Below are 21,792 nucleotides of genomic sequence, written 5' to 3' on the forward strand. Positions count from 1 at the left end.
AATAAGAAAAAAGAAAAAAATTTTACCTGAGTTTAGTTTTAGAAATGAGAAAATATAAAAAATAAAAAAAATGAGAGCAGATGAGATATAAAAAGTGTTTGCGGCCTGTTAAAGAATGTATTACACAAAATATGAACGGATGTTTAGAGGAAAAAGAAAAGTGTAAGAAAAAACATATTGCATAATTTTCAATTTGATCAAGGATATTTTTATCCCAAATTTGCTATTTTTTTTTTTAATTACTATGCTTCAAAAAACGATTCACGGTGGCTATTTTTCAAAAAAAACCCTTACTCTTTTACGTTCACGCATACAGATCTAACCCACTCGCCCCTGCCTTATCCCCTGAACCATTTTTTTTTTTTCTTCCGGCATTCTTAAATAAATTGAAGTTGAAGAAGTAGTACAAAGCGATTGAAAATGCTTTCTGGATTTATGTGGATAAATACTGATATAGTGCTGATTTTCCGGGACATAGACAAAGTTTTAATGAATGACTTGCCTGCAGGAGCTGCAAACGCTAAAACTTTAGTACTCTTTCGGATTCTTGTTCAAAGTAACTAGCAGCCACATAATGTGATGTGATCGCATCAAAATTCGTGTGCAGTGAGCCCGACCTATCAAAATTATCGGCCCCCAATATTACTCAGAACCAACTGTTTGGTTAATAAAAGTTTTGCGATACATCACCCTTCACAGACACTCCAAAACATCGCCGCCAAATAGCTCACTTCTCTTATTTATTTATATGTATTTTTTAAATTTCAATTTGCACGTCTATTCTTTCTCGTGTCATGTACCCGTACTTAGAATTAAGGTGATCATAATCCTTAAGGACCTTAACACTTTACACGATTTGTTTTCCGCCGCTTCAAAATGCGATAAACTATACGTGTAATTGACTTGGAAAATACGAAAATGAAGCAACAAAATATAATAGTGGTACTGCTAGTAGTTCAGGAGCTTGTTTCCCACACAGTATGTATAATCTTTCTAGTGGAATATTAAGCATTTTGCATGTATATGTTTACTGCGGCGAACGTATTTCATGTATCTCACTTTTTTGCATATGTTGGAGATAATTATATGTATACGCTAGTACGATGGAGGTGGATCCCATGTATATCTCTGAACAAGCCCCATATAATTGATCCCCATGTTCGCCTCAAAGGAAGAGCCATAGTAGCTGCTAGTTTCTACAATACCAACCCGGCAAACCCTATCTAGTAAATGATGACAAACAACTGAGTTTGATCTTTTCTGGAAGTCATGAGCTCCATCGGCCGTGAGGTCCATTAGCTGCTAATTGTCTTTTTGTTACTATTCCATCACATGTATATATTTCAAGTTTGGAAACCTGGAAGGTGAAGTCCATGCGAAATAAATTGATTATTCGGTCGATTAATTTCTCTTAGGAATTATTTGAATATTAATCGCTGAAACCAAACTTTGAAATGTTTGTAGATGAATTGGCCCCCACAAACCCAATAAAATCCAAAACAAGCCCACGCTCAAAACCATCTAAAACCATCTCTGCTATCCGATCGGCACATGGTTTTGTTGAAAGCCTAAAATACAAATTTTGCCCAAGCTCCATCTTATTCGTATATAAACTTCCTTGCCCCTCATTTTGCACAAGCTCCACTTAATTAATTCCTTGCTAGATAAACCTCTTTAATTAATTCGCTATATTGTTTATTATATTTTTTTTTCACATTCTCTATCTATAGGCTTTAAAACACCAAGCACCATGATCAGCTTGAAGAGACTGATTGCCATAGCAAGAAAATGGCAGAAGATCACGGGCATTGGGAAGATCAGAACAATCTCATTGCCTGGAATGAGCCACGGCCGGTTACCTCACAAGGGTCATTTCGCTGTATACTCTGCCGATAAAAGACGATTTGTGGTTCCTCTGACGTACCTGGATTGCACCCTTTTCAGAGAGCTATTGAGGATGTCCGAGGAAGAGTTCGGGCTGCCAAAGGATGGGCCTCTCACTCTGCCATACGATTCAGCTTCAATGGAGTACATTGTCTCAGTTGTTAAAAGAGAGATCTCCAACGACTTAGAAATGGCACTTTTATTATCAATATTACCCTTTACACAGTGCTCGTCAAATTGTTTTACTCTTCCTGAAGGGCTTACTCATTGCCCAATAACTGTCCATGGATTTTGTTAAAATTTTCTTCAACTTCAAAATAACTTCTGATATGTACAGTTAATGCTTGATATATAATTTTGGTTCTCATTCAAAAGCTTGAATTTGATTCTTTAAAAAAAAAAAAAAAAAAAAAAATCTTGAATTCGATCGTCTAGAGAATTTGTTATACATAGTTTTTTTTTTTTTTTTTCTTTGACAAAAATAGCAGCAGGGTGAGACTGGATTGTTGTACCAAGTCTATAAATCACAAGCAGGGGAAAATGCTTTTTCCAACCGTTTTTGTTTTGACGTGCCAGGAGAAGTTTATCAAGATATTTTTGAAAAAATAGATAAATGAATTATTATTATTTTTTTTAACAAAAAGAAAAATATATAGAAACATTATTAATTAACCAAGATTTAGATAGAATCATTGGTTTTAAATTGAATGTCAAGTAATATTAGATAAATTAAAAAACTCTTTCAGTCTATATGTGATATAGGAAACAATCTAAAAAGCTATTAAAGATGTTTTTATGCCTCTTATGTGGGACAGGGCACCTTACATATTTGTTGTATTATTATCTCCATTTTTCAAGTTTCATTCGTCCTCAGTTGGTTTATATAACTGAAATTCCCTAAATGTTGCTAGAACATGCGTACCGCGTAGGCAGAGAAAGTAATTTAAAAATTTGAGAAAAACACAAAAATCCAAGATAAGTTTGGATCAATGTGTTATTTGCGATTTTCTTTGTCAATAAAAAAAAAAAAAATTGCAATCTACTAGAAGGAATATAACGCGGGAGTTTGACAAATTTGCAGGTTTCTAGTTCAAACCTGTAGCTTCAAAAATTAAATGTTCAGCGGCTTAAGAGAGCCATCAGGAAAGAAAATTGGGTCGGCGCTTATTTTTCTAATCCCACAAATATGGAATGTCACAATTAGTATATTTTCTCCAAGATGTTTTTCAAACTTTTCGAGAAGCTTGACCTTGGAGTAGTTCTGATTGGACCCTAAATATATCTTAACCAACCAGGTCACACGTCCAACCGATCTGACCGTCCACGTGGTTGTAAAAGCACGACTTTTCGCCATGTCTAAAGATAAAAATATAATTAATAGATTTCATTGTCACTGTTGTCCTAACTTTACCTTTATTTGCAAAGTTTCATACCCAGTAAAGTGCTAAATGTGACGACTGCGTATCATAAAGTAACGCCCTTGCTTTGCTGCTGTTGTATGGTGACAAAAGAACACTATTTTCCTTGAAAGAACAAATAAAGAGACAAATATAAATAGCCACATCATATAGAACAAAGACACATTAACGTTTATTTTTTTGTTACATTTTGTATAAATCATTTTACATTACTAGGCTTGGAGGAACCAATTAATATTTAGGGCCAAAAAGATATCACTTTTAAAAATAAAGCACAAAGAATTGCCGTAACGATAATTTGCCTGTATACGGTGAGAGTACATAAAATGAGTAAAAGCTGGAGAGACATGTGGAAAGGAGAAAATTAAAGAGTAATGCTTACCAATAGTGAAATTTAAAAAGATATGCATTTCTACACATATTGATTATTTACTGGCCGTATCATCATTATATGTTCTTGGTTGACTTGAATATTTGAGACAATTTATCCTAGAAATTAAATTGTAGCCGTTAAGCATCATCCTCTTGTTCTACTGATCCTATCCACTTAAAAAAGTCAGAACAGCATGTATATCATGAATGATGAACGATGCACTCTGATCTCTGACCAGAATTACAGGGAAAGCCCGTGAGATATTGTTACCGATATGATACTTTCCCAATACTTGTGGTTGGTAGTTAAGGTGAACTCTTTAGATTTTTCTGACAGTTTATTAAAAACATATAAATAATTAATTTCTCCATAAATCCTAAAGCAGATTATGCTATGCAGTAATTTTTCTTTACCTAATTAAAATCTGAAAAGTAATTATAAAAACAAACATATATATATATATATATATATATATGTATAATGGTATAGGATCAAGAAATGAAATTAATTCAACGATAAAACTTTCACATCTGCATTTTTAAAGTTGTTGATTCCAATCATCTTTCTCTTTAAACTAGAATATATGTTATTTCTCAATATATATATGTATATAAAGACCTCTGTTTTGTCTACTATAACTAAATTTTGTCACATTCCTATAAATAAAAAAGGAAAAAAATTGTTGCCACACCCGCACCCAATTAGGTTTTTCTGCTTACCAAAATAATGGGGCATATATGGCACCCCCTTTATTCAATATCTCATGCGTAGAAAACAAACAAAAAGCTGAGAAACCATACCGTTATTCTAAAATATTTTGTATTTTGACCACAAAATATTTCTTCTAGAACTACGTTGCTTATAGTTCTCAAACCATGTAGACGAGACTTAAACAAAATAATTTAGGTAAAAGAAGATATCGTTTGGTTGATGTTGCTATAAATCCTCAATATTCACAGTTTCCAAACCCATTTAGTCCAAGTCGAGCAAGTAAGAGCTTCCTCACATCGTTACTGGGATGTCTTTTTTCTTCGTCATGCTAGATTTATATATTTATAAAATTTATATGTATAGACACTCCATATATAGATAATTCAAATATAAATATAAAGTCAAGGAACTTTAGACATATGAGCTGGTGATTCCATACATACATATATATATATATATATATATATATAAGCGCCGGTCAAAAGAAGTTATCTAGAGCGCGGAAACAAAGTCTCATGGCACTAGTTTTTGTCCATCAGCTGGTAATTTCCCTAACCAATTCAGCTGGTATAATTTATTTGAATGTGAAAATTGCAAATATATATAAATAAGCATCATATTGTGTGGTGGCGACAAGATTATGTGAGAAGCAAGAGAGATCAGAAATTAAAGATGGAAGACATTACTTCAACTGCTACTACTTCTCCAATCCCTATGTCCTCCAGACCATCACAATTATTAATGGATTCGAAGGTTGAGGTGGTCTCGGCGCCTCCGATGCAAACGCAGTACAATTCACCATCCCTGTCAAGAAAACCGCTGCTGAATCCAATAGAAACCCCCAACGCTTTAGCTGTCAATAACGCAACCCCAAATCCTTCTCACCACACTCCCAATTTCTTCACCCCCATAGGAAGCCCCCTTAGAAGGGCAATCCAACTCACCAGGCTTGATCCTCAGGATGCTTGGCTTCCAATCACCGAGTCAAGGAATGGCAATGCCTACTATGCTGCCTTCCATACCCTCTGTTCTGGAATTGGAATTCAAGCCCTTGTTCTGCCCGTATCCTTCACCGTTCTTGGATGGTGAGCAAAACTGATAATTAATTTCCATTTTCAATTAGATGTTTGTATATAGTTGTGGTAACGTAGAAAATAAAAGTGCATGCATATGCTTCCGTTATTGATAATTCTGATAGATAATTGGATTTATGTATGTCTGTGTATGTGTTTGGGCATGCAGGAGATGGGGAATCATCTGCTTGACAATTGCATTCATATGGCAGCTTTACACCTTATGGCTATTGATCTATCTTCATGAGTCTACCGAAACAGGGATGCGTTACAGCAGATATCTCCAACTCTTCAGCGCCACTTTTGGTTAGTACCTAGTGCGTCCATAAATAATTTTATACATGTTAAAAATAAGTGTTGTCCTCCATTTTTTCTATCATAGACAAAGCAAAAACTATTTGTATTGCTTATGATTTATGAAATCATAGAAATTGATCTCTAATTAGTCAATATATTATGATATACTTTTAAACATACATATATATCTATATATATATATATAAATGAATGATTCAATTGCAGGAGAGAAAATGGGAAAACTGTTTGCTGTATTTCCAATCTTCTACCTATCAGGGGGCAATTGCGTGGCTCTTATAATAGTTGGGGGTTCAAGCATGAAGCTTTTCTTTGAAATATTGTGTGGACACGGCTGCACTGCGAAGCCTCTAACAACCGTGGAATGGTATTTGGTGTTCACATGTGCTGCGGTGGTGCTATCTCAGATGCCCAACTTGAACTCTATAGCTGGAGTTTCTTTGATTGGTGCCATCACAGCCATTGGCTATAGCACCATTATGTGGTTAGTCGCCGTCACTGAGGGAAGACTTGATGGTGTTTCGTATGATCCCATCAGAGAAGACAACAATACTGCTATGATTTTTAGCTTTTTTAATGCTATTGGAATTATTGCTTTTGCTTTCAGGGGTCATAACCTTATTCTTGAAATTCAGGTAATTAACCACCCTCTCTCTCTCCCTAATATGTTACTCCGCTTTTTCAACCTTAAGACTTTTAAGTCCCAAAGTCCCAACTCGCATAAACTCTTTTTCTCTTTTTTTTTAAACAAAAACATCAATTGTGTTAAAGCAGAAAAATCTAGACCATACTCCTTCAAAAAGAGAAAAAGAAAATCTAGGCCTTACCAGAGAATACTCATAGCCCAGTAGACTAAGATAATCACAAGCTTTTCAAAAAGGCCCATATAAGTTTGTCGCTTTAGTCAAGGTGGTTTAGCCCAATATGGGCCCAGTTCTTACTTTTCCTAAAGCCAGTTTTCTTCGTTTTCCTTGTTGGATGGTCTGAGTAATAACAATACAATAGAAACCTGTTTTAAACATTTCACATGGGTCGATTTACCTTTCACCTTTTGAAGTTTATCTTAAAACTATTTTAAAACAAACAAAAATTGTACGTTTATCTTGAAGTCCTCTCGTTGGATACTCTGAGTAATAATAATAAAACCTGTTTTAAAGATTTCACATGGGTTGATTTACCTTTCACCTTTTGACGTTTATCTTAAAACTAGCTACTTTAAAACGAACAAAAATTGTACGCTCAACCCTTTGAAAAATGAAAGTGGGAACCACAAGCTTCTGATTACAGATTCAATGCATTTCCAAACAAGAAAAGTAGAGCAAATTAAAAAGATACTTGTCTTTTGCAAAAGATTAAGTTCAAAGCTTGGCCATGCATGCACGATAATTTTATTTAACTAATGTTGATCAACTAATGGTCATTTTCAATATTTCTTAATTCCCAACCCATTCAGAGTTTTCTTTACGCGGACAGGAAAAGCTTCTTTTGTGATGGCTGTGGTAGCCATTTTTTATTCATCATATAACTCAAAAATGTTTAATTAACTCCAAAGCTCTCGCTAAAAAAAAAAAAAAAATCCCATACCCCGGACCACTTAGTCTGCTCTTTCATAGTTTGACCAAAAACTTTCAACTCGTTATCTCTTCATTTGTAATCTTTATTAATTGTTTTTTTTTTTATTTAAATGAATTTTAATAATTAATTGATAGAAAAATCATGTAAGGTGATGCAAATTAACAACCATCTAAAGTAAGATTATCTGAATTAATTGCAGGCAACCATGCCTTCAAATGAGAAGAAACTATCGCGGGTGCCAATGTGGAGAGGGACAAAAGTTGCGTACCTAATTATTGCCTCCTGCTTATTTCCTCTTGCAATTGGAGGATATTGGGCGTACGGACACAAGGTCAAAAAAAAAAAATGCATGCTTAATATTAGTTAATATGCTAATTACATAGATATAATTACCGAACATAATTATATTTTAATTTTTGGGGGGAAAAAAAATTGCAGATACCAGCCGACGGTGGGATGCTGACGGCGATTTATCAATACCATGGGAAGGACACTTCGCAGTTTGTTCTTGCATTGACGAGCTTGTTCGTCATCATCAACGCCGTTAGTTCCTTCCAAATCTATGGCATGCCAATGTTCGATGACATAGAGTCCAAATACACCAAAAGAAAGAACAAGCCAATGCCATGGTGGCTCCGAGCAGCGTCTAGAGCCCTGTTCGGATTCAGTTGCTTCTTTTTTGGAGTGGCAATCCCATTCCTGGGTAGCATAGCAGGATTAGTGGGAGGAATTGCCATACCAATCACATTTGCATATCCTTGTTTTATGTGGTTAAAGATCAAGAAGCCAAAGAAATATAGCATCATGTGGTATTTAAATTGGGTGCTAGGGGTTTGGGGCATGGTTTTGAGTGTGATACTTATAGCGTCTGGGATTTATATTATAATTGACACTGGAATTCAAGTTAGCTTTTTTAAGCCTAGCTAGTTTAGGATATGGCAGACCACAGGGAGGCCCCTTATTGGATTATGTATTAAAGCTGCAGACACATATTTTTATGCATATATATATATATATATATTTCTGATCAGTTATACATAGTTATATATGCTTCATTGATCACAATATGTGAATTCCACCACTAATTAAATTAGTCGTTGTTCAGTTCATATATATTAAACAAAGATTAATCGTAATAGTTTGTTATTAATTTGCAACAATCGAAGTATAAAATATTTCAAAGCCATCGCCTTTTTTATCAAAGGATAAGGTAAAAAATGTATTGGGAAATAGAAAAATCATTGAGGGTATTGATAGTGAAAGAAAAGAGAAAGGAAAGGTCCAACGTAACTTTAATACTCAACAAATAAAATTGAAGAACCCAAAGCTAGCTGATCCTCTTAAATTATCATGCCACTACCAAAAGAAAACCTCACCTTCATTTAAAAAAGAGATAGGCGATGGAAAGCATGCATATCATTCCGAAATCCCTCAACTTTTGGGCCTTAAGATCTATCAAATCCTTCTCTTTCTTTCTTTTTCAAATTTTATTTAATTTATTTATCTATTTATTTTTTGTGAATATCAAATCCTTCTCTTCGTGGTCCTCTTTTAAGAACAACTTCACATGCCGGTAACAACAACCAAGTATTCTTCCAGGAAGAAGACTATTTAAAGACAAACATTTATAAAAGCAGAAAGTATTAAAAAAAAAGAAAAAGCAATCTGAACAAGAAGAAAATGACCGAGAAAGAAGCCAAAACTAATGTCGTTGGAATAGGACTTTACACATAACATACTGATGAAATTTTACGTAACAAAGATGATGTCAGCGCTACTGATTAATACCGCATTCCGCCCATTAATTCTGCTACAAGAGATGTACACACATACGTCTGTATGCGTGTGATATTAGTGAGAGAGATCTAGTATCCAGAAATTAATTCCATCCTATATATTTAATTAATATGTTAGAATTGATCATAAATATTTATAAAATTTAACGTGTTAGAACTGATCATAAATATTTATAAAATTTAACATCAAATTTTAGAAATCTTTTTTTTTTTTAAATTTTCTTTAATACGGTAAATGAAAATTAGTTGATAAGCAAATTACGATCACCTGCAACTATTGGTAATTAATTATCAAGAATGAAAAGATTAACGACGAAATGATCCTGACCATACATGGTGGCTGCCCAGGGACAGCGTAAGAGGTATTTTAGTCCCCCAGAGAGGACAATCCTTAAAAGAAATGACAGCGAAACGTACAATATGTCTAATGCTAATTGGTATTGGTCGTGTCATCTTTAGACGGCATAATATGTGGTTGCCAAAGATGAATTCATAGTCAAAAAGATTTCTGCTTTTAAAATCTGCCCCACCATAACCATTGGCCCTATCAATCATACGTCCAACTCTCTGATTTGATTTACCTACTCACCATCCACACACTTCTCTCTATATATTCAATTTCAATCAAAAACTCTTGTACTAGAGCTAGCTAGTTCATCATTTACAACCCTACTGAGGAAAAATAATAAGCAGCTAGAGTTTGGCAGGAATTAGATATGGGTCATGAAGTGGTGGAAATGATGATGCAAAGGAAGGCAGATCAGGCGGCAGAAACGACGGCCATCTCGGCGCCTCCATTTCGACTCCAATGTTCACCTTCTCCTTCAGTGACACGATCACCGCTGCAGGGCCTGGGGGATACGGCAGCCCCCAGAACCCCCAAAAGCCCATTCGCTTCTCGTTTCATGACGACTCCTCTAGCCAGCCCTATGAAAAAAGCAATTGCAAGCATGCAAGGCTACTTGGAAGAAGCAGGCCACTTCACCAAGCTTGACCCTCAAGAGGCTTGGCTTCCTATCACCGAGTCCAGGAATGGTAATGCTTACTACGCCGCCTTTCACACTTTGTGTTCGGGAATCGGAGTTCAAGCCCTGCTTTTACCCCTAGCTCTCACTACCCTTGGTTGGTAAGTTATGTGCTTTTTGCCAATTGATCGAGTTAATCTGCTTTGTTGTTCAGTAGTAAGTAATTAATTAATTAAGTTGAGTGATCAACTAACTAACTTTCTTTTTTTCGGTTTTCCAATTGTCTGCATGCAGGACTTGGGGAATCATATGTCTCTCTGTGGCTTTCATGTGGCAGTTGTACACTCTGTGGTTACTGATACAGCTGCATGAATCAGAATCTCGAATTCGATACAGCAGATACCTTCGCCTTACCATGGCGGCGTTTGGTAAGCAACGTACTATATGTTTAGCTCAGGACAGGACCTAATTAATTCTAAATATCATACAGAATCCATACGTGCGGTTAAAAAGCACCTCGATCGATGGCTTTGCTTACGTTAGCCTTTAACAGTATTTATAATTATAAAGATTACTGCCAAGAAAGCAATTGCACGAGAGTGAGCTTCAATTAGTTGGGATAGGATACATTATTCTGTCGCCTATCATATATATATATATATATATAATTGGGCCAAGAATAGTTGTTCCACGGTCAAAATGAGTCGGTTACATGTTGTTGATGCATAAAGTTTAGAACGAAGTTTTTCGACTTTGTCTTGGCCCAGGACTTAAGACTTTTTGTTCTGCATTTACAAACTAAAATATGACGATCCAAACTCTAATATTTTATTCTCCAAGGTTTCGTGGGAAAACCCAATAATGCCCACGAACATAACTAAACAGTAAAAATATATTCTCTATCTGTGCCTCGGCTACTATTCAAGTTTAATTAGAAAAGTAAAGTTACGAAGTAATTAAAGTTACAGTACTTCTTGAAATCTATTTACTTTTTATTTTATTTTATTTTGTGTTGGTAATGTTGTCGAGAAACTAATAAGGATTTGACACAAGAAGGAGACCATGTACACCATGAAAGATATATAGCTAGCTGGTCAGAGCGATCAACAATTAATCTTGCATTACACTCATGAAAATCATTTCTTGGGTGTTTCTCAAATGTTATCTCTAATATCGTTTAAATCATGTGATTTGAATTTGGATATTTAGGATTTTGAATTATAATAACATATTATAAATTTTATTGATCCCAAAATTTTTAATTCCTTAGAAATGGATTAAATATTGTATATAAAGCTATGTCAATAATGATAACCAAAAAACCGAAGTTATGTCAATAATAATAAAATTAAGAAGGAAAAGAAAAGAGGAATGAGGAAAAAACAAATTGCATAGGAATAAAGCAATATTATCATTATTATATACAAACTAATTAAATATAAATAATATGGCAGGTGAGAAGCTAGGGAAAGTGCTTGGACTTTTTCCAATAATGTATTTATCAGGAGGAACATGTGTGACACTCATTATGATCGGAGGAGGAACCATGAAGATATTCTTCCAGCTGGTGTGCGGTGAAACATGCACAGTAAAGCCATTAACAACCGTGGAGTGGTACTTGGCGTTTACCTGCTCAGCCATTCTTCTTGCTCAGCTTCCAAACCTCAATTCGATAGCTGGGGTTTCCCTAATCGGAGCAATAACTGCTGTAAGCTACTGCACTCTGATTTGGGTGCTGTCAATAACAAAAGGCCGACCAACAGGCGTTTCCTACGAGCCACAGCAGGCAAAATCAGATGTAGCTACGCTTTTTAAAATTCTCAATGCGCTTGGGATTATTGCCTTCGCTTTCAGAGGCCATAATCTTGTGCTAGAAATACAGGTAAATGTTCAACTTATTATTCGGGGTCTCGAATATATCATTGCCAAACTCGACTGTACTCTGTTGCACTGAAATATGCGGAATCTTTAGTTAGTTGAGTGCTCAAGGATATAGACTATTTCTTAATTCCTATTTATTGGTAGCCTAGGAAGTAGTTAAACTACTTATTACAAGATTAGATGGGCAAACAAAATTGGAAAGGGAAAAATATTGTTATTTTGCTTATTAAAGTGGGTGTTGCTGTTGCTCTAGGGAACCATGCCATCGAGCACTAAGCGACCATCCCGTCTACCAATGTGGAGAGGTGTGAAGTTTGCTTATGTGATTATCGCCTTGTGCTTGTTTCCCCTTGCAATTGGCGGCTATTGGGCCTACGGAAATTTGGTAAGAAGCAACAAATTAAAAATACGTTTTTTTTTTTTTTTTTTTTTTTTTTTAAAAACATGAACAAAATTGATCGGTTAGAAATGATCTTCTTGAATGGCAGATTCCAAATGGAGGAACGCTAACCGCTCTGTACAAATATCATGGGCAAGATACGTCAAATTTAATTGTAGGGCTAGCAAGCATGCTGGTGGTGATTAACAGCCTAAGTTCATTTCAAATCTATGCAATGCCAGTATTTGACAATCTAGAGTTTAGATATACAAGCAGCATGCACAAACCGTGTCCTCGGTGGCTACGCACCGGATTTAGACTTTTCTTTGGATGCCTAGCTTTTTTTATAGCAGTTGCCCTACCATTCCTGCCAAGCTTGGCAGGTCTTATTGGAGGGGTGGCGTTACCAATCACCTTGGCATACCCAAGTTTCATGTGGGTACTGATCAAGAAACCCCCTAAATATAGCTTTGTTTGGTTTATCAATTGGTTGTTAGGAGCCCTAGGTATGGTTCTTAGCTTGTTAGTTGTGACTGGGGCAATTTGGATTCTGATTACAGAGGGAATAGAAGTCCATCTCTTCAAGCCTCAATAAATAAATCAATCTCGAAAAGCCTTGGCTACTGATGTTTAATCATGTGGAAAGTCTGATACCAATCTACATCTATTGAAACCCTAGGCCCTTTGGTCCAAGCACAATCATTGAGCACATGTATCAATCATTCAAGATGAATGCAACCTAACACTCTGATTTTAAGGTCTTTGAAAAACAAATCACGTGATAATGTGGTCCTGCGGCCTCCTCCTGCATCTCTCACAATTCATACATGCAAAGCAATGCAATTGCATAAATAATCAGAGCCATGGATCCCAACTTCTTTCTTTTCCCATACATTTAAGATGATCAATTTGGTCCGACTTTCAATTTCTTTGTGTGTGATATACAACAATTTGAATGGGGCTAGATACAGCATTGAATAGGAAGCGACTTCTACTGATACACAAAACGATAGGTCACAAAATGATGGGTCATTCAGTTGCACACACAATAAATCCACAACAGATGAGACCTGAACAACTTCAGTTACAATGTAGTAGGGGCCTAGGCTATGAAGGGAAAGGGTAAACAAAACTCCCTATCAGCTGAACCGGGGCGTCATAAAATATGTTGCCTGACTGCATCAGAATTTAGAACAATAATATTGATGGCTAAAACTTCCCTTATTTACAAAATTGTGCTGTTATCGAAGTTCCATTTTGAAAAAAATAAAATAAAATAAGATGATGCTTTCCAGGATCACATATATCTCTGGTTACAAGAAAAATAAACACACAGTAGCCACCTAGTCATTCACCATCAAACAAACTTTCATCTTCCTCTCATTTTATGTGCTTCTAAATCGTAACCATGTTTGGATGTAATTTGTTGAAGCCCCTACAACAGCAAACAAGTAAAGAAAACACATTTCCAACTAATCATCCTAATAACTTGCTTCCATTCTCCTATCTCTCTCATTCAATCACTAGCTTGAATGACAGGAGCAAGCTTAGCTCAGCATCTTCTGAATAAAACATATTCATTGGGTTCTTTAGTTAACCTGCTGTAGGAGCGATTACAAATTCCTATAAATCAGCAGAGAACAGGGACCAAATGCAATAACCAAGAATTTGTGCGATTTACACATCAAAGTAAGTAGTGTATGACTTCATCTACGGTTACATAGATAATGGAAGAAGCATCCTTCGTTTCTTTTTCCTAGCCAATCTCACTTGCTTTGTAATTTTCATGCATAAAAGCAAAAGCATTGTGATGCATATCAAGATAAAGGCAAGTTGCATATGCCTAAAGTATAAAGAAACAGCTGAAAAAACCAGGAAAGCTAGAATGACCAGTTCCCATATTACAAAGATCACAACATCCACCCTGCATCCAGAAATTGGGAAAAACAGCTTAAATATTATCAGAAATGATACTAACCCAGTAACATAGTAGATGCAAATAAATGATCCACCATAAGCACATAAAAAACAGAATGGATACATAATCCTTCCAGGGCATATAAGAAAAAAGAAGTTCAAGTCCGTCGCAGGTCAAAAATAGGAACCCAGATTTACTAGGATTTGCCAGCAAACAGAGAATTGGCAAGAATAGGCTAGTTATTCATAAAGTAAGTTCCCACTCGACATTCAACAGATAACAACCTATTAGTCACACAGAACCAAATGAAGTCCATGAACAATTTAACGTAGGCAGTAAGTAAAAAGTAACAAGTGAGAAAATTTTCAATTTCCTCTTAAGATCAACCAACATTTTTCCCCCTTCCCCAACTTTAATCCTAGTATATGAAGTTACGAAAACTCAACTCAGTATGCGCTCCCTACAAAATGACCAATGTAAATTTCATTTCTTTTAAAGTAACTAATTTTGTTAGTCTGGATATAATTTTCCTTCATAAAAAAAAAAAAAACATAAAATTTGTCATACATCTTCTAGATTGAAACTATTAATCACATAGAGCGTTCAAAAACAAAAAAATAAAAATAAAAATAAACTCAAAGCTAAAAAACGAAAGAAATAAAGATATTCCAGATAAATCATATTAAAAAAAATCTAAATATTTCCCTTAACCTAACATTGATTTAGCTTTAAGGACCCAGATTTAGGTTATAACAATCCATCCCGATTATTCCAAAGCTAGAAAAAATTAAAATCCTAAAGGGAACCAAAACCCTACCTGATCTAGTTCAATCTATGACGCTCGAAACCAAACTTCAAAATTAAGACCAATTACGAATCATATTCCTAAGCATGTAGATCCCGCAATCAAACCGTAAAGCAAATGGCAAATAAATATACGAGAATGAAAAAGACAAGATAGAAGCGAAACTCTAATTAAATTTCGGAAGGACGGGAGGTACCTTGAAGAAGTGAAATTAGAGGTGGAGGAGAAGAAGGATACGGAGGCCCAGTCGTGCTTGGATCGAATCTGGTACTCTCTCAGCTGCTCTGCCAGATTCGATCGCGTTATCATCGCAATCCGCAGTCTATAAAACCCTGCTTAGCACTTCCGTTAGTTTGTCTGTCGGGAAAAATCGGAGTTTGTTAACGCCGGAGACGTTGCAGAAGCCCCGTAGGAATTGAAGGAAGGAGAGAAAGAACTAATAAAACTGGCAAAAAAATCAAACGCTGTAGGATTCGTATTTGATGGGCTCGTTGCGTGGACCTCCTCTCGCTCTAACTTTCTCTTCTGTTTTTCTTCTATGTTTAAACGCTTTTAGTTTTAGCTTAAAAATAAAATAAAAAATAAAATAATAAAATAAAAATAGATTCCCAGTTCCCACTATTTTTATTTGTGGACCGCCAATAGCTACTTTCTCAAATTTCAAAAGGGCCCTCTTTTAAGCCCATAATAGTTGAGCCCAATCCTGAATGGGTTCGTCTCCTTTCGTGTTCTCATTTTGGGGGAAGCCCTAAATTTGGCTTTAATCTAAGAGTCCACATCGAAACCTGATGATACATCCACATGGAAACACAGGACCTTCCCCAAGATCCTTCTGATAACCCTAACGATGTCGTCTCGGACGAATCATCGCCGGAAACTGATCTCACGCTCTCTCCAGTCCCTCCTGAAAGCCACCCTCAGGATTCCCAACTCTCACCGGACAACCACTCGCCCGGCAACCCCTCCCCACCTCCCCAAAATGAACCTCCCGTTTCGGACTCTCTCGAAGATTCCTCCGAACCAATCCCCGAAGACCCTCTTGATGAGAGGTCCCGAAACCCCATTAACCCTGCCGAACCAGGCCCAACGGAGCAAGGTCCTCCGACCAAGAAACGGCGCCGTAGAAAGAAGTTCTTCACGGAGCTGAACGGTACTCCATCAGTGGCCAAGAATCGCCGCGCAGACCTCGCCAAAGAGGTCGACATCGAAGCTTTAATCGCCATTTCAGTAGGCTTCCCTGTAGACTCGCTCACAGAGGAGGAGATCGAAGCCAACGTTGTTCCCACCATCGGCGGCGCCGAGCAAGCCAACTACATCGTCGTTCGAAACCACATTCTTGCTCGCTGGAGGTCCAATGTGTCGGTTTGGTTGACACGCAACCACGCGCTAGAGTCGATTCGGTCCGAGCACAAAGGCCTAGTAGACGCAGCTTACAACTTCCTTCTGGAACATGGCTACATCAACTTTGGGCTGGCGCCGGCGGTTAAAGAAGCAAAATTGAAGTCCTTTGATGGGGTTATGAGGGGCAATGTGGTTATTGTTGGGGCTGGTTTGGCCGGTTTAGTAGCGGCGAGGCAACTGGTGTTTTTGGGGTTCAAAGTCGTGGTCTTGGAAGGTAGAGCTAGGCCAGGAGGGCGCGTGAAGACTAAAAAGATGAAGGGCGATGGCGCCGAGGCCGCAGCGGATCTCGGTGGTAGTGTTCTCACGGGAATAAATGGTAATCCACTGGGTGTTCTTGCTAGGCAACTGGGGTTACCTCTGCATAAGGTGAGGGATATATGCCCACTTTATCTGCCGGATGGGAAAGCAGTGAACTCCGAGATTGATTCTAAGGTAGAGGTTTCTTTTAACAAGTTGTTGGATAGAGTCTGTAAGCTTAGGCACACAATGATAGAGGAAGTTAAGTCCGTTGATGTTTCACTGGGGACTGCCCTGGAAGCTTTTCGGCGCGTTTATAATGTTGCCGAAGACGCACAAGAACAAATGCTTTTAAATTGGCATCTTGCTAATTTGGAGTATGCAAATGCTACTTTGATGTCGAATTTGTCGATGGCGTATTGGGATCAGGATGATCCTTATGAGATGGGGGGCGATCATTGCTTTATTCCCGGAGGCAATGAGACCTTTTTAAGGGCTCTTGCGGAGGACCTCCCTATTTTCTACGAAAGGACTGTGGAAAGTATTCGGTATGGAAGCGATGGGGTATTGGTTTATGCTGGTGGGCAGGAGTTTCGGGGGGACATGGTTTTGTGCACGGTGCCATTAGGTGTGCTGAAGAAGGGGTCAATTGAATTTGTGCCTGATCTCCCACAGAGAAAGAAAGATGCTATACAAAGACTAGGATTTGGGTTGCTCAACAAGGTTGCTATATTGTTTCCTTATAATTTTTGGGGTGGAGATATTGACACTTTTGGGCATTTGACTGAAGATCCTAGTATGAGAGGGGAGTTCTTTCTTTTTTATAGCTATTCTTCTGTATCAGGAGGCTCTCTCCTGGTTGCTCTTGTGGCAGGAGAGGCTGCTATTAGGTTCGAGCTGATGTCTCCAGTGGAGTCTGTGAGAAGGGTGTTGGACATATTAAGAGGGATTTTCAATCCCAAAGGAATAGCTGTTCCTGATCCTATTCAGGCTGTCTGCACTCGCTGGGGAAAGGATAACTTTGCCTACGGCTCTTACTCGTATGTTGCAATAGGGTCTTCGGGAGATGATTATGATATACTTGCAGAGAGTATTGGGGATGGGAGAGTGTTCTTTGCTGGAGAAGCAACTAACAAACAGTATCCAGCAACAATGCATGGAGCTTTCCTCAGCGGGATGAGAGAGGCTGCAAACATGTTGAGAGTAGCCAAGAGGAGGTCATTAGTTTTGGTTGATAAACTGAATGATGTTGTTAGTGAGGAAGGTGATGATTTGGACAAATTATTTGATACCCCTGACCTTAAATTTGGTAGCTTCTCTGTTTTATTTAACCCTACTACTAGTGATGTTGATTCTCATTCATTATTGAGGGTGAACTTTGGAGGGGAAAAGCTGGACTATGGTAGTCTCTCTCTCTATGGCTTGATTCCAAGGAAGCAGGCTACAGAGCTGAGTAAGGTTGATGGAGATGAGAACAGGATTAGTATGTTAAATAAGGATTTTGGAGTGAGGCTGGTTGGAATAAATGGTTTATACAGTGCTGGCGAATCTCTTATTACCCTCATAAAGTCAGCTAGATCCCACCTAAGTGAGGAAGCGTGATGCTGCATGGTTCTCTTAATAACAGTACCTTTAGGTATAAGCAGTGGCTTACTCAGTCCCTTAGTTTCAGGGTGGCCCAATTTTCTCTGTGGTCTTGCTTTTTATTAAACTGTATTTTTATATATAAATTAATTTATCTTTATATATATATTTTTTTTATAAATTTAATTTTTCGGCCTTCCTTTCAACATAATGAAGGTGTTTGGATTGAAGAAGTTCGTTTATTTTGATGATTATTTTTCTTTAAATGAATTACCTCGGACGAGTTTCAGTTTGTCCATTTAGTTCCAATTTTCTACAATTGTGCAATTGACTAACCCATTTGTAGCACCAGGTCCAGTCATTCATTTTGAATCCCGTGGCCCGTAGAAGCCGAAGGAGATCCTAGTGGACTGTACCAAATGATACAGAAGTGAATCTACATAACTAGAGTTAGCGGATTCGCTTACCGTTATCCATCGTTGTAGCTGTGGAATTTATGGACTAAACAGGACTCGCAACTGGAAAGCAAAAGAAAACAGAATATCATGTTGACCCAAAACGATAACAAAAATATAAAGGCATATCATAAAAACGGAAAAAAAATGGATCTGCCGGGCAGCATATTAACTCGACCATATCATGTGTACAGCAAAATAAAAAGGGTTTTAAGTTTTAGATTAAATTCTCCGCGGGCTATTCCAATCGGAATTGTATTAGTATTTTTTGTTTTTTTGTTTTTGGGTATATAGGAATCGTATTAGTTATTTTTCCTTTTTTTGGTACAATAATTGTATTGGTTGTTGTTGACAATAAGCACAAGGACATTTTTGTATTTCAGACTGATCATTCATAATTTTGAAAACTCCTTGCATCATACTTTTTATTTTCTCCGTGGTCATTGTTACCATTTTCGTTTTTCACTGTCTTAGCCAAAAGAAAAAAGAAATTGTTATGCACTGTAAGATTATGTTAAGATACGTTAAAATAATTTTTACAATCCGAACATTCTACATTAAATTTGCAAGCAGTTAAAGATAACAAAAGTTAAATGATTCAATATCTTAAAATGTAAATATATAGTTTGGTTAACCTTTTCTTAGTAACAAAGTAAAACACATTTTCTACCAAAAACAAAGTAAAACAGATATATTTGTTTACAAATGCCATTCACAATCTTCATATAAAATCAACCAATGGTTACAATCTACTTTCTAGATGCTGGATTGTAGTTTTTTAAAAAATGGATTTCCACTGGGGAAGCCACAAGATTTTCCCAAAGCCAAAGCCAAGCCTTGTAACTTTAAACTTGGATTTCATGCGTTAAGATTACTCTTTCACATATTATTATTGCCACCATCCTCGAAGTTGCTCTTGCAACTTCATGTGACTCTTTTTATCAACTCTTTTTTCTTTTGGTAATGTGCTCTGTCATTAACTCGGTAATGGAAACATGAAGATTGAGGAATAAGAACACATCACGTGAACTTGCATGTGCAAATTCGTAGGATATTTTGGTTTTGATAAGCATTTTTATTTTTTTTATGGTTCTATTTTAAGTCCTTGACCTGAAACCGAAAGCGGTATGAAAATTGTATGCATTGGACGGGCATTGCAACACCAAACCCACCACCTGTCCAAAATACTATTCCCCCGTTAACGTTTCGATGGAAAGTGACAACCATCGAAAGGATAAAAACTGGCCCACTTCAATGAGGAGAGAGGCATCCCGTAAACCTAACAGTCGCAAATCTCGAAACCCCCATTCTTTCCCTTCCCGACGCAACTGCCACGTGGCTCCAGTCTACGCCTCCCTTTGTGGGTCCCACCACCGACTCTCTCAGATTTTCCAATCAAGGCCGACATTTCCCGGTCCCACAAAATACACCCACCCACGTTCTTCTTACACGTGTCGCTCAATTTATTGGTGGACTCGCACTCAACGCTAGTACAGCGTGTTTCTCTCGCTTCTTTTCTACTTTCTTCTTTCTTCCCTTTTGACTATTTTTTTCCCCTATTGCTAGCGTGTACAACACGTTTAAACTCACTCACTCCGGTTGCCAACCGATCTGACCAGTCGTGTCGACTAGATACAGCGAGTATACATTTAACTATTTTCCCCGCGCGTGCAGATAAAAATTAATATTATCATTGTTAATATTGATTTAACGCACCACGTCGGTTATGAACTAGTACCCTAAGTGGCCTCCCTTTGAGCTTTATGTTATTTTCTTAATCGCGTGAGATCCGCGTAGTATGATGCTATAAAAGCCTTCCCATTCTCACAAGGCTAATTCATCGTCTCAAAACATAAAGCTAGTCTTTCAGTGTCTATTGCAAACAAGCACTTGTCTATCCAAGTGTTCTTTGTTATTTGTAATCACACAGTTGGATCTTTATTTTTTATTGTTCAAAGTCTGATCGATATGGCTGAGGAACACCACAACAAGAGCCAGGAGCACGAGGCCAAGGTTGGTGATGAAGGTGCTGTTGAAACCAAGGATCGAGGGTTGTTTGATTTCTTGGGGAAGAAAGAAGAGGAGAAGAAGCCACAAGAGGAGGTGATCGCGACTGAGTTTGAGAAAGTTCGAGTGTCTGACGTTGAGCCTCATGTGGTTAAAGAGGAACACAAGGACGAGGAAAAGAAACACGGTTTGCTGGAGAAACTCCATAGATCAGGCAGCAGTTCTAGTTCTGTAAGTATTTTGCATATTTGAATTTCGCGATCAAATATTTATTGTTTACTGTTCGAAATCGGATTAATATTGATAATTAATTTTCAGTCGAGTGATGAGGAGGAAGGCGAAGGAGAAGAGAAAAAGAAGAAGGACAAAAAGGGTCTGAAAGAGAAGATCGAGGAGAAGATTTCGGGAGAAAAGGAGCACGAGGACACGACCGTTCCGGTGGAGAAGCACGAAGAAGCACATGTTGTCACAGAGGCAGGACACCCTGAAGACAAGAAAGGTTTCCTCGACAAGATTAAGGGAAAATTACCTGGGCAACATAAGAAGGCTGAAGAGGTACCACCTCCTCCTCCTCCGCCGTCCGCTGAGTACGCAGCCACTGAGGCAGCGTCTCATGAAGGTGAGGCTAAAGAGAAGAAAGGCTTCTTGGACAAGATCAAGGAAAAGCTTCCTGGATATCACCCTAAGACTGAGGAAGAAAAGGAAAAAGAGAAGGAAAGTGCTTCTGCCATCCCTTAATTATTAATTCCATTAATTAAGGGATGGCCTTGCATCTCTATTTTAATCAATGAGTGATAGTGTGGTTTGTTTATTTTTTCTCTTCATGATTGGCCTATTGGTTTTCTCTCTTTTTTTTTTTTTTTTTTGGGTTTTTCCTTCCTTTTTTTGTTAAAAAAGAAAAAGAAAAAGAAAAAGCACTTTATGTATAAGCTCTTTTAATGTACTTAGTTTGTTTAATATTTAAATTCATGTTTACAAAAAGAAAAGGATTTTTAATTGATTTGCATTATCTTAA

General features: G+C 37.3%; 5 protein-coding genes and 1 long non-coding RNA gene across 7 annotated transcripts; 5 read left to right on the forward strand and 1 right to left on the reverse strand.

The window, feature by feature from the left end:
- The first annotated feature begins 990 nt into the window (after positions 1-990).
- On the forward strand, positions 991-2,332 carry LOC107419771 (uncharacterized). The gene is made up of 2 exons (XR_007241697.2): positions 991-1,290; positions 1,731-2,332. It is a non-coding gene; the product is annotated as an uncharacterized LOC107419771 (long non-coding RNA).
- Positions 2,333-4,909: 2,577 nt separating this feature from the next.
- Positions 4,910-8,379, forward strand: LOC107419787 (lysine histidine transporter-like 8). The gene is made up of 6 exons (XM_048475083.2): positions 4,910-4,928; positions 5,024-5,471; positions 5,629-5,765; positions 5,982-6,409; positions 7,549-7,680; positions 7,788-8,379. The coding sequence occupies exons 2-6, from the start codon at positions 5,059-5,061 to the stop codon at positions 8,274-8,276; spliced, it is 1,599 nt and encodes a 532-aa protein (XP_048331040.1). The 5' UTR covers positions 4,910-4,928; positions 5,024-5,058; the 3' UTR covers positions 8,277-8,379.
- A 1,386-nt stretch (positions 8,380-9,765) lies between these two features.
- LOC107419810 (lysine histidine transporter-like 8) lies at positions 9,766-13,132 on the forward strand. Its single transcript, XM_016028622.4, has 5 exons — positions 9,766-10,271; positions 10,405-10,538; positions 11,565-11,992; positions 12,245-12,376; positions 12,480-13,132. Exons 1-5 carry the CDS (start codon positions 9,862-9,864, stop codon positions 12,963-12,965), a joined length of 1,590 nt encoding a protein of 529 aa, XP_015884108.3. The 5' UTR covers positions 9,766-9,861; the 3' UTR covers positions 12,966-13,132.
- Positions 13,133-13,547: 415 nt separating this feature from the next.
- On the reverse strand, positions 13,548-15,616 carry LOC107419811 (uncharacterized). The gene is made up of 2 exons (XM_016028623.4): positions 15,290-15,616; positions 13,548-14,294 (listed from the first exon to the last, which is right to left on the reverse strand). Exons 1-2 carry the CDS (start codon positions 15,400-15,402, stop codon positions 14,087-14,089), a joined length of 321 nt encoding a protein of 106 aa, XP_015884109.1. The 5' UTR covers positions 15,403-15,616; the 3' UTR covers positions 13,548-14,086.
- A 134-nt stretch (positions 15,617-15,750) lies between these two features.
- LOC107419808 (lysine-specific histone demethylase 1 homolog 1) lies at positions 15,751-19,173 on the forward strand. Of its 2 annotated transcripts, none has more exons than XM_016028621.4 (2): positions 15,751-18,367; positions 18,662-19,173. In XM_016028621.4, the coding sequence occupies exon 1, from the start codon at positions 15,895-15,897 to the stop codon at positions 18,331-18,333; it is 2,439 nt and encodes an 812-aa protein (XP_015884107.3). In that variant the 5' UTR covers positions 15,751-15,894; the 3' UTR covers positions 18,334-18,367; positions 18,662-19,173. The 2 variants fall into 2 exon arrangements, with proteins under 2 accessions (XP_015884107.3, XP_015884106.3); XM_016028620.4 differs by having other exon boundaries at positions 18,668-19,173.
- Positions 19,174-20,589: 1,416 nt separating this feature from the next.
- Positions 20,590-21,777, forward strand: LOC107419806 (dehydrin ERD14). The gene is made up of 2 exons (XM_016028619.4): positions 20,590-21,008; positions 21,096-21,777. Exons 1-2 carry the CDS (start codon positions 20,739-20,741, stop codon positions 21,513-21,515), a joined length of 690 nt encoding a protein of 229 aa, XP_015884105.1. The 5' UTR covers positions 20,590-20,738; the 3' UTR covers positions 21,516-21,777.
- Positions 21,778-21,792: the final 15 nt, after the last annotated feature.

This window comes from Ziziphus jujuba, chromosome 5 (assembly GCF_031755915.1).
Source record: "Ziziphus jujuba cultivar Dongzao chromosome 5, ASM3175591v1".
Taxonomy (NCBI): domain Eukaryota; kingdom Viridiplantae; phylum Streptophyta; class Magnoliopsida; order Rosales; family Rhamnaceae; genus Ziziphus; species Ziziphus jujuba.

Excerpts from the sequence above, each read along its gene's own strand:
- LOC107419808 (XM_016028621.4), top strand. The coding sequence starts at position 15,895 with ATGGAAACACAGGACCTTCCCCAAGATCCTTCTGATAACCCTAACGAT.
- LOC107419811 (XM_016028623.4), bottom strand. The coding sequence starts at position 15,402 with ATGATAACGCGATCGAATCTGGCAGAGCAGCTGAGAGAGTACCAGATT. Across the intron at positions 14,295-15,289 it reads TCTAATTTCACTTCTTCAAG|GGTGGATGTTGTGATCTTTG; the intron begins GTACCTCCCGTC and ends TTCTGGATGCAG.
- LOC107419810 (XM_016028622.4), top strand. The coding sequence starts at position 9,862 with ATGGGTCATGAAGTGGTGGAAATGATGATGCAAAGGAAGGCAGATCAG. Across the intron at positions 10,272-10,404 it reads GCTCTCACTACCCTTGGTTG|GACTTGGGGAATCATATGTC; the intron begins GTAAGTTATGTG and ends GTCTGCATGCAG. Across the intron at positions 10,539-11,564 it reads CCTTACCATGGCGGCGTTTG|GTGAGAAGCTAGGGAAAGTG; the intron begins GTAAGCAACGTA and ends ATAATATGGCAG.
- LOC107419806 (XM_016028619.4), top strand. The coding sequence starts at position 20,739 with ATGGCTGAGGAACACCACAACAAGAGCCAGGAGCACGAGGCCAAGGTT. Across the intron at positions 21,009-21,095 it reads CAGGCAGCAGTTCTAGTTCT|TCGAGTGATGAGGAGGAAGG; the intron begins GTAAGTATTTTG and ends ATTAATTTTCAG.
- LOC107419787 (XM_048475083.2), top strand. The coding sequence starts at position 5,059 with ATGGAAGACATTACTTCAACTGCTACTACTTCTCCAATCCCTATGTCC. Across the intron at positions 5,472-5,628 it reads TCCTTCACCGTTCTTGGATG|GAGATGGGGAATCATCTGCT; the intron begins GTGAGCAAAACT and ends TTGGGCATGCAG. Across the intron at positions 7,681-7,787 it reads ATTGGGCGTACGGACACAAG|ATACCAGCCGACGGTGGGAT; the intron begins GTCAAAAAAAAA and ends AAAAAATTGCAG.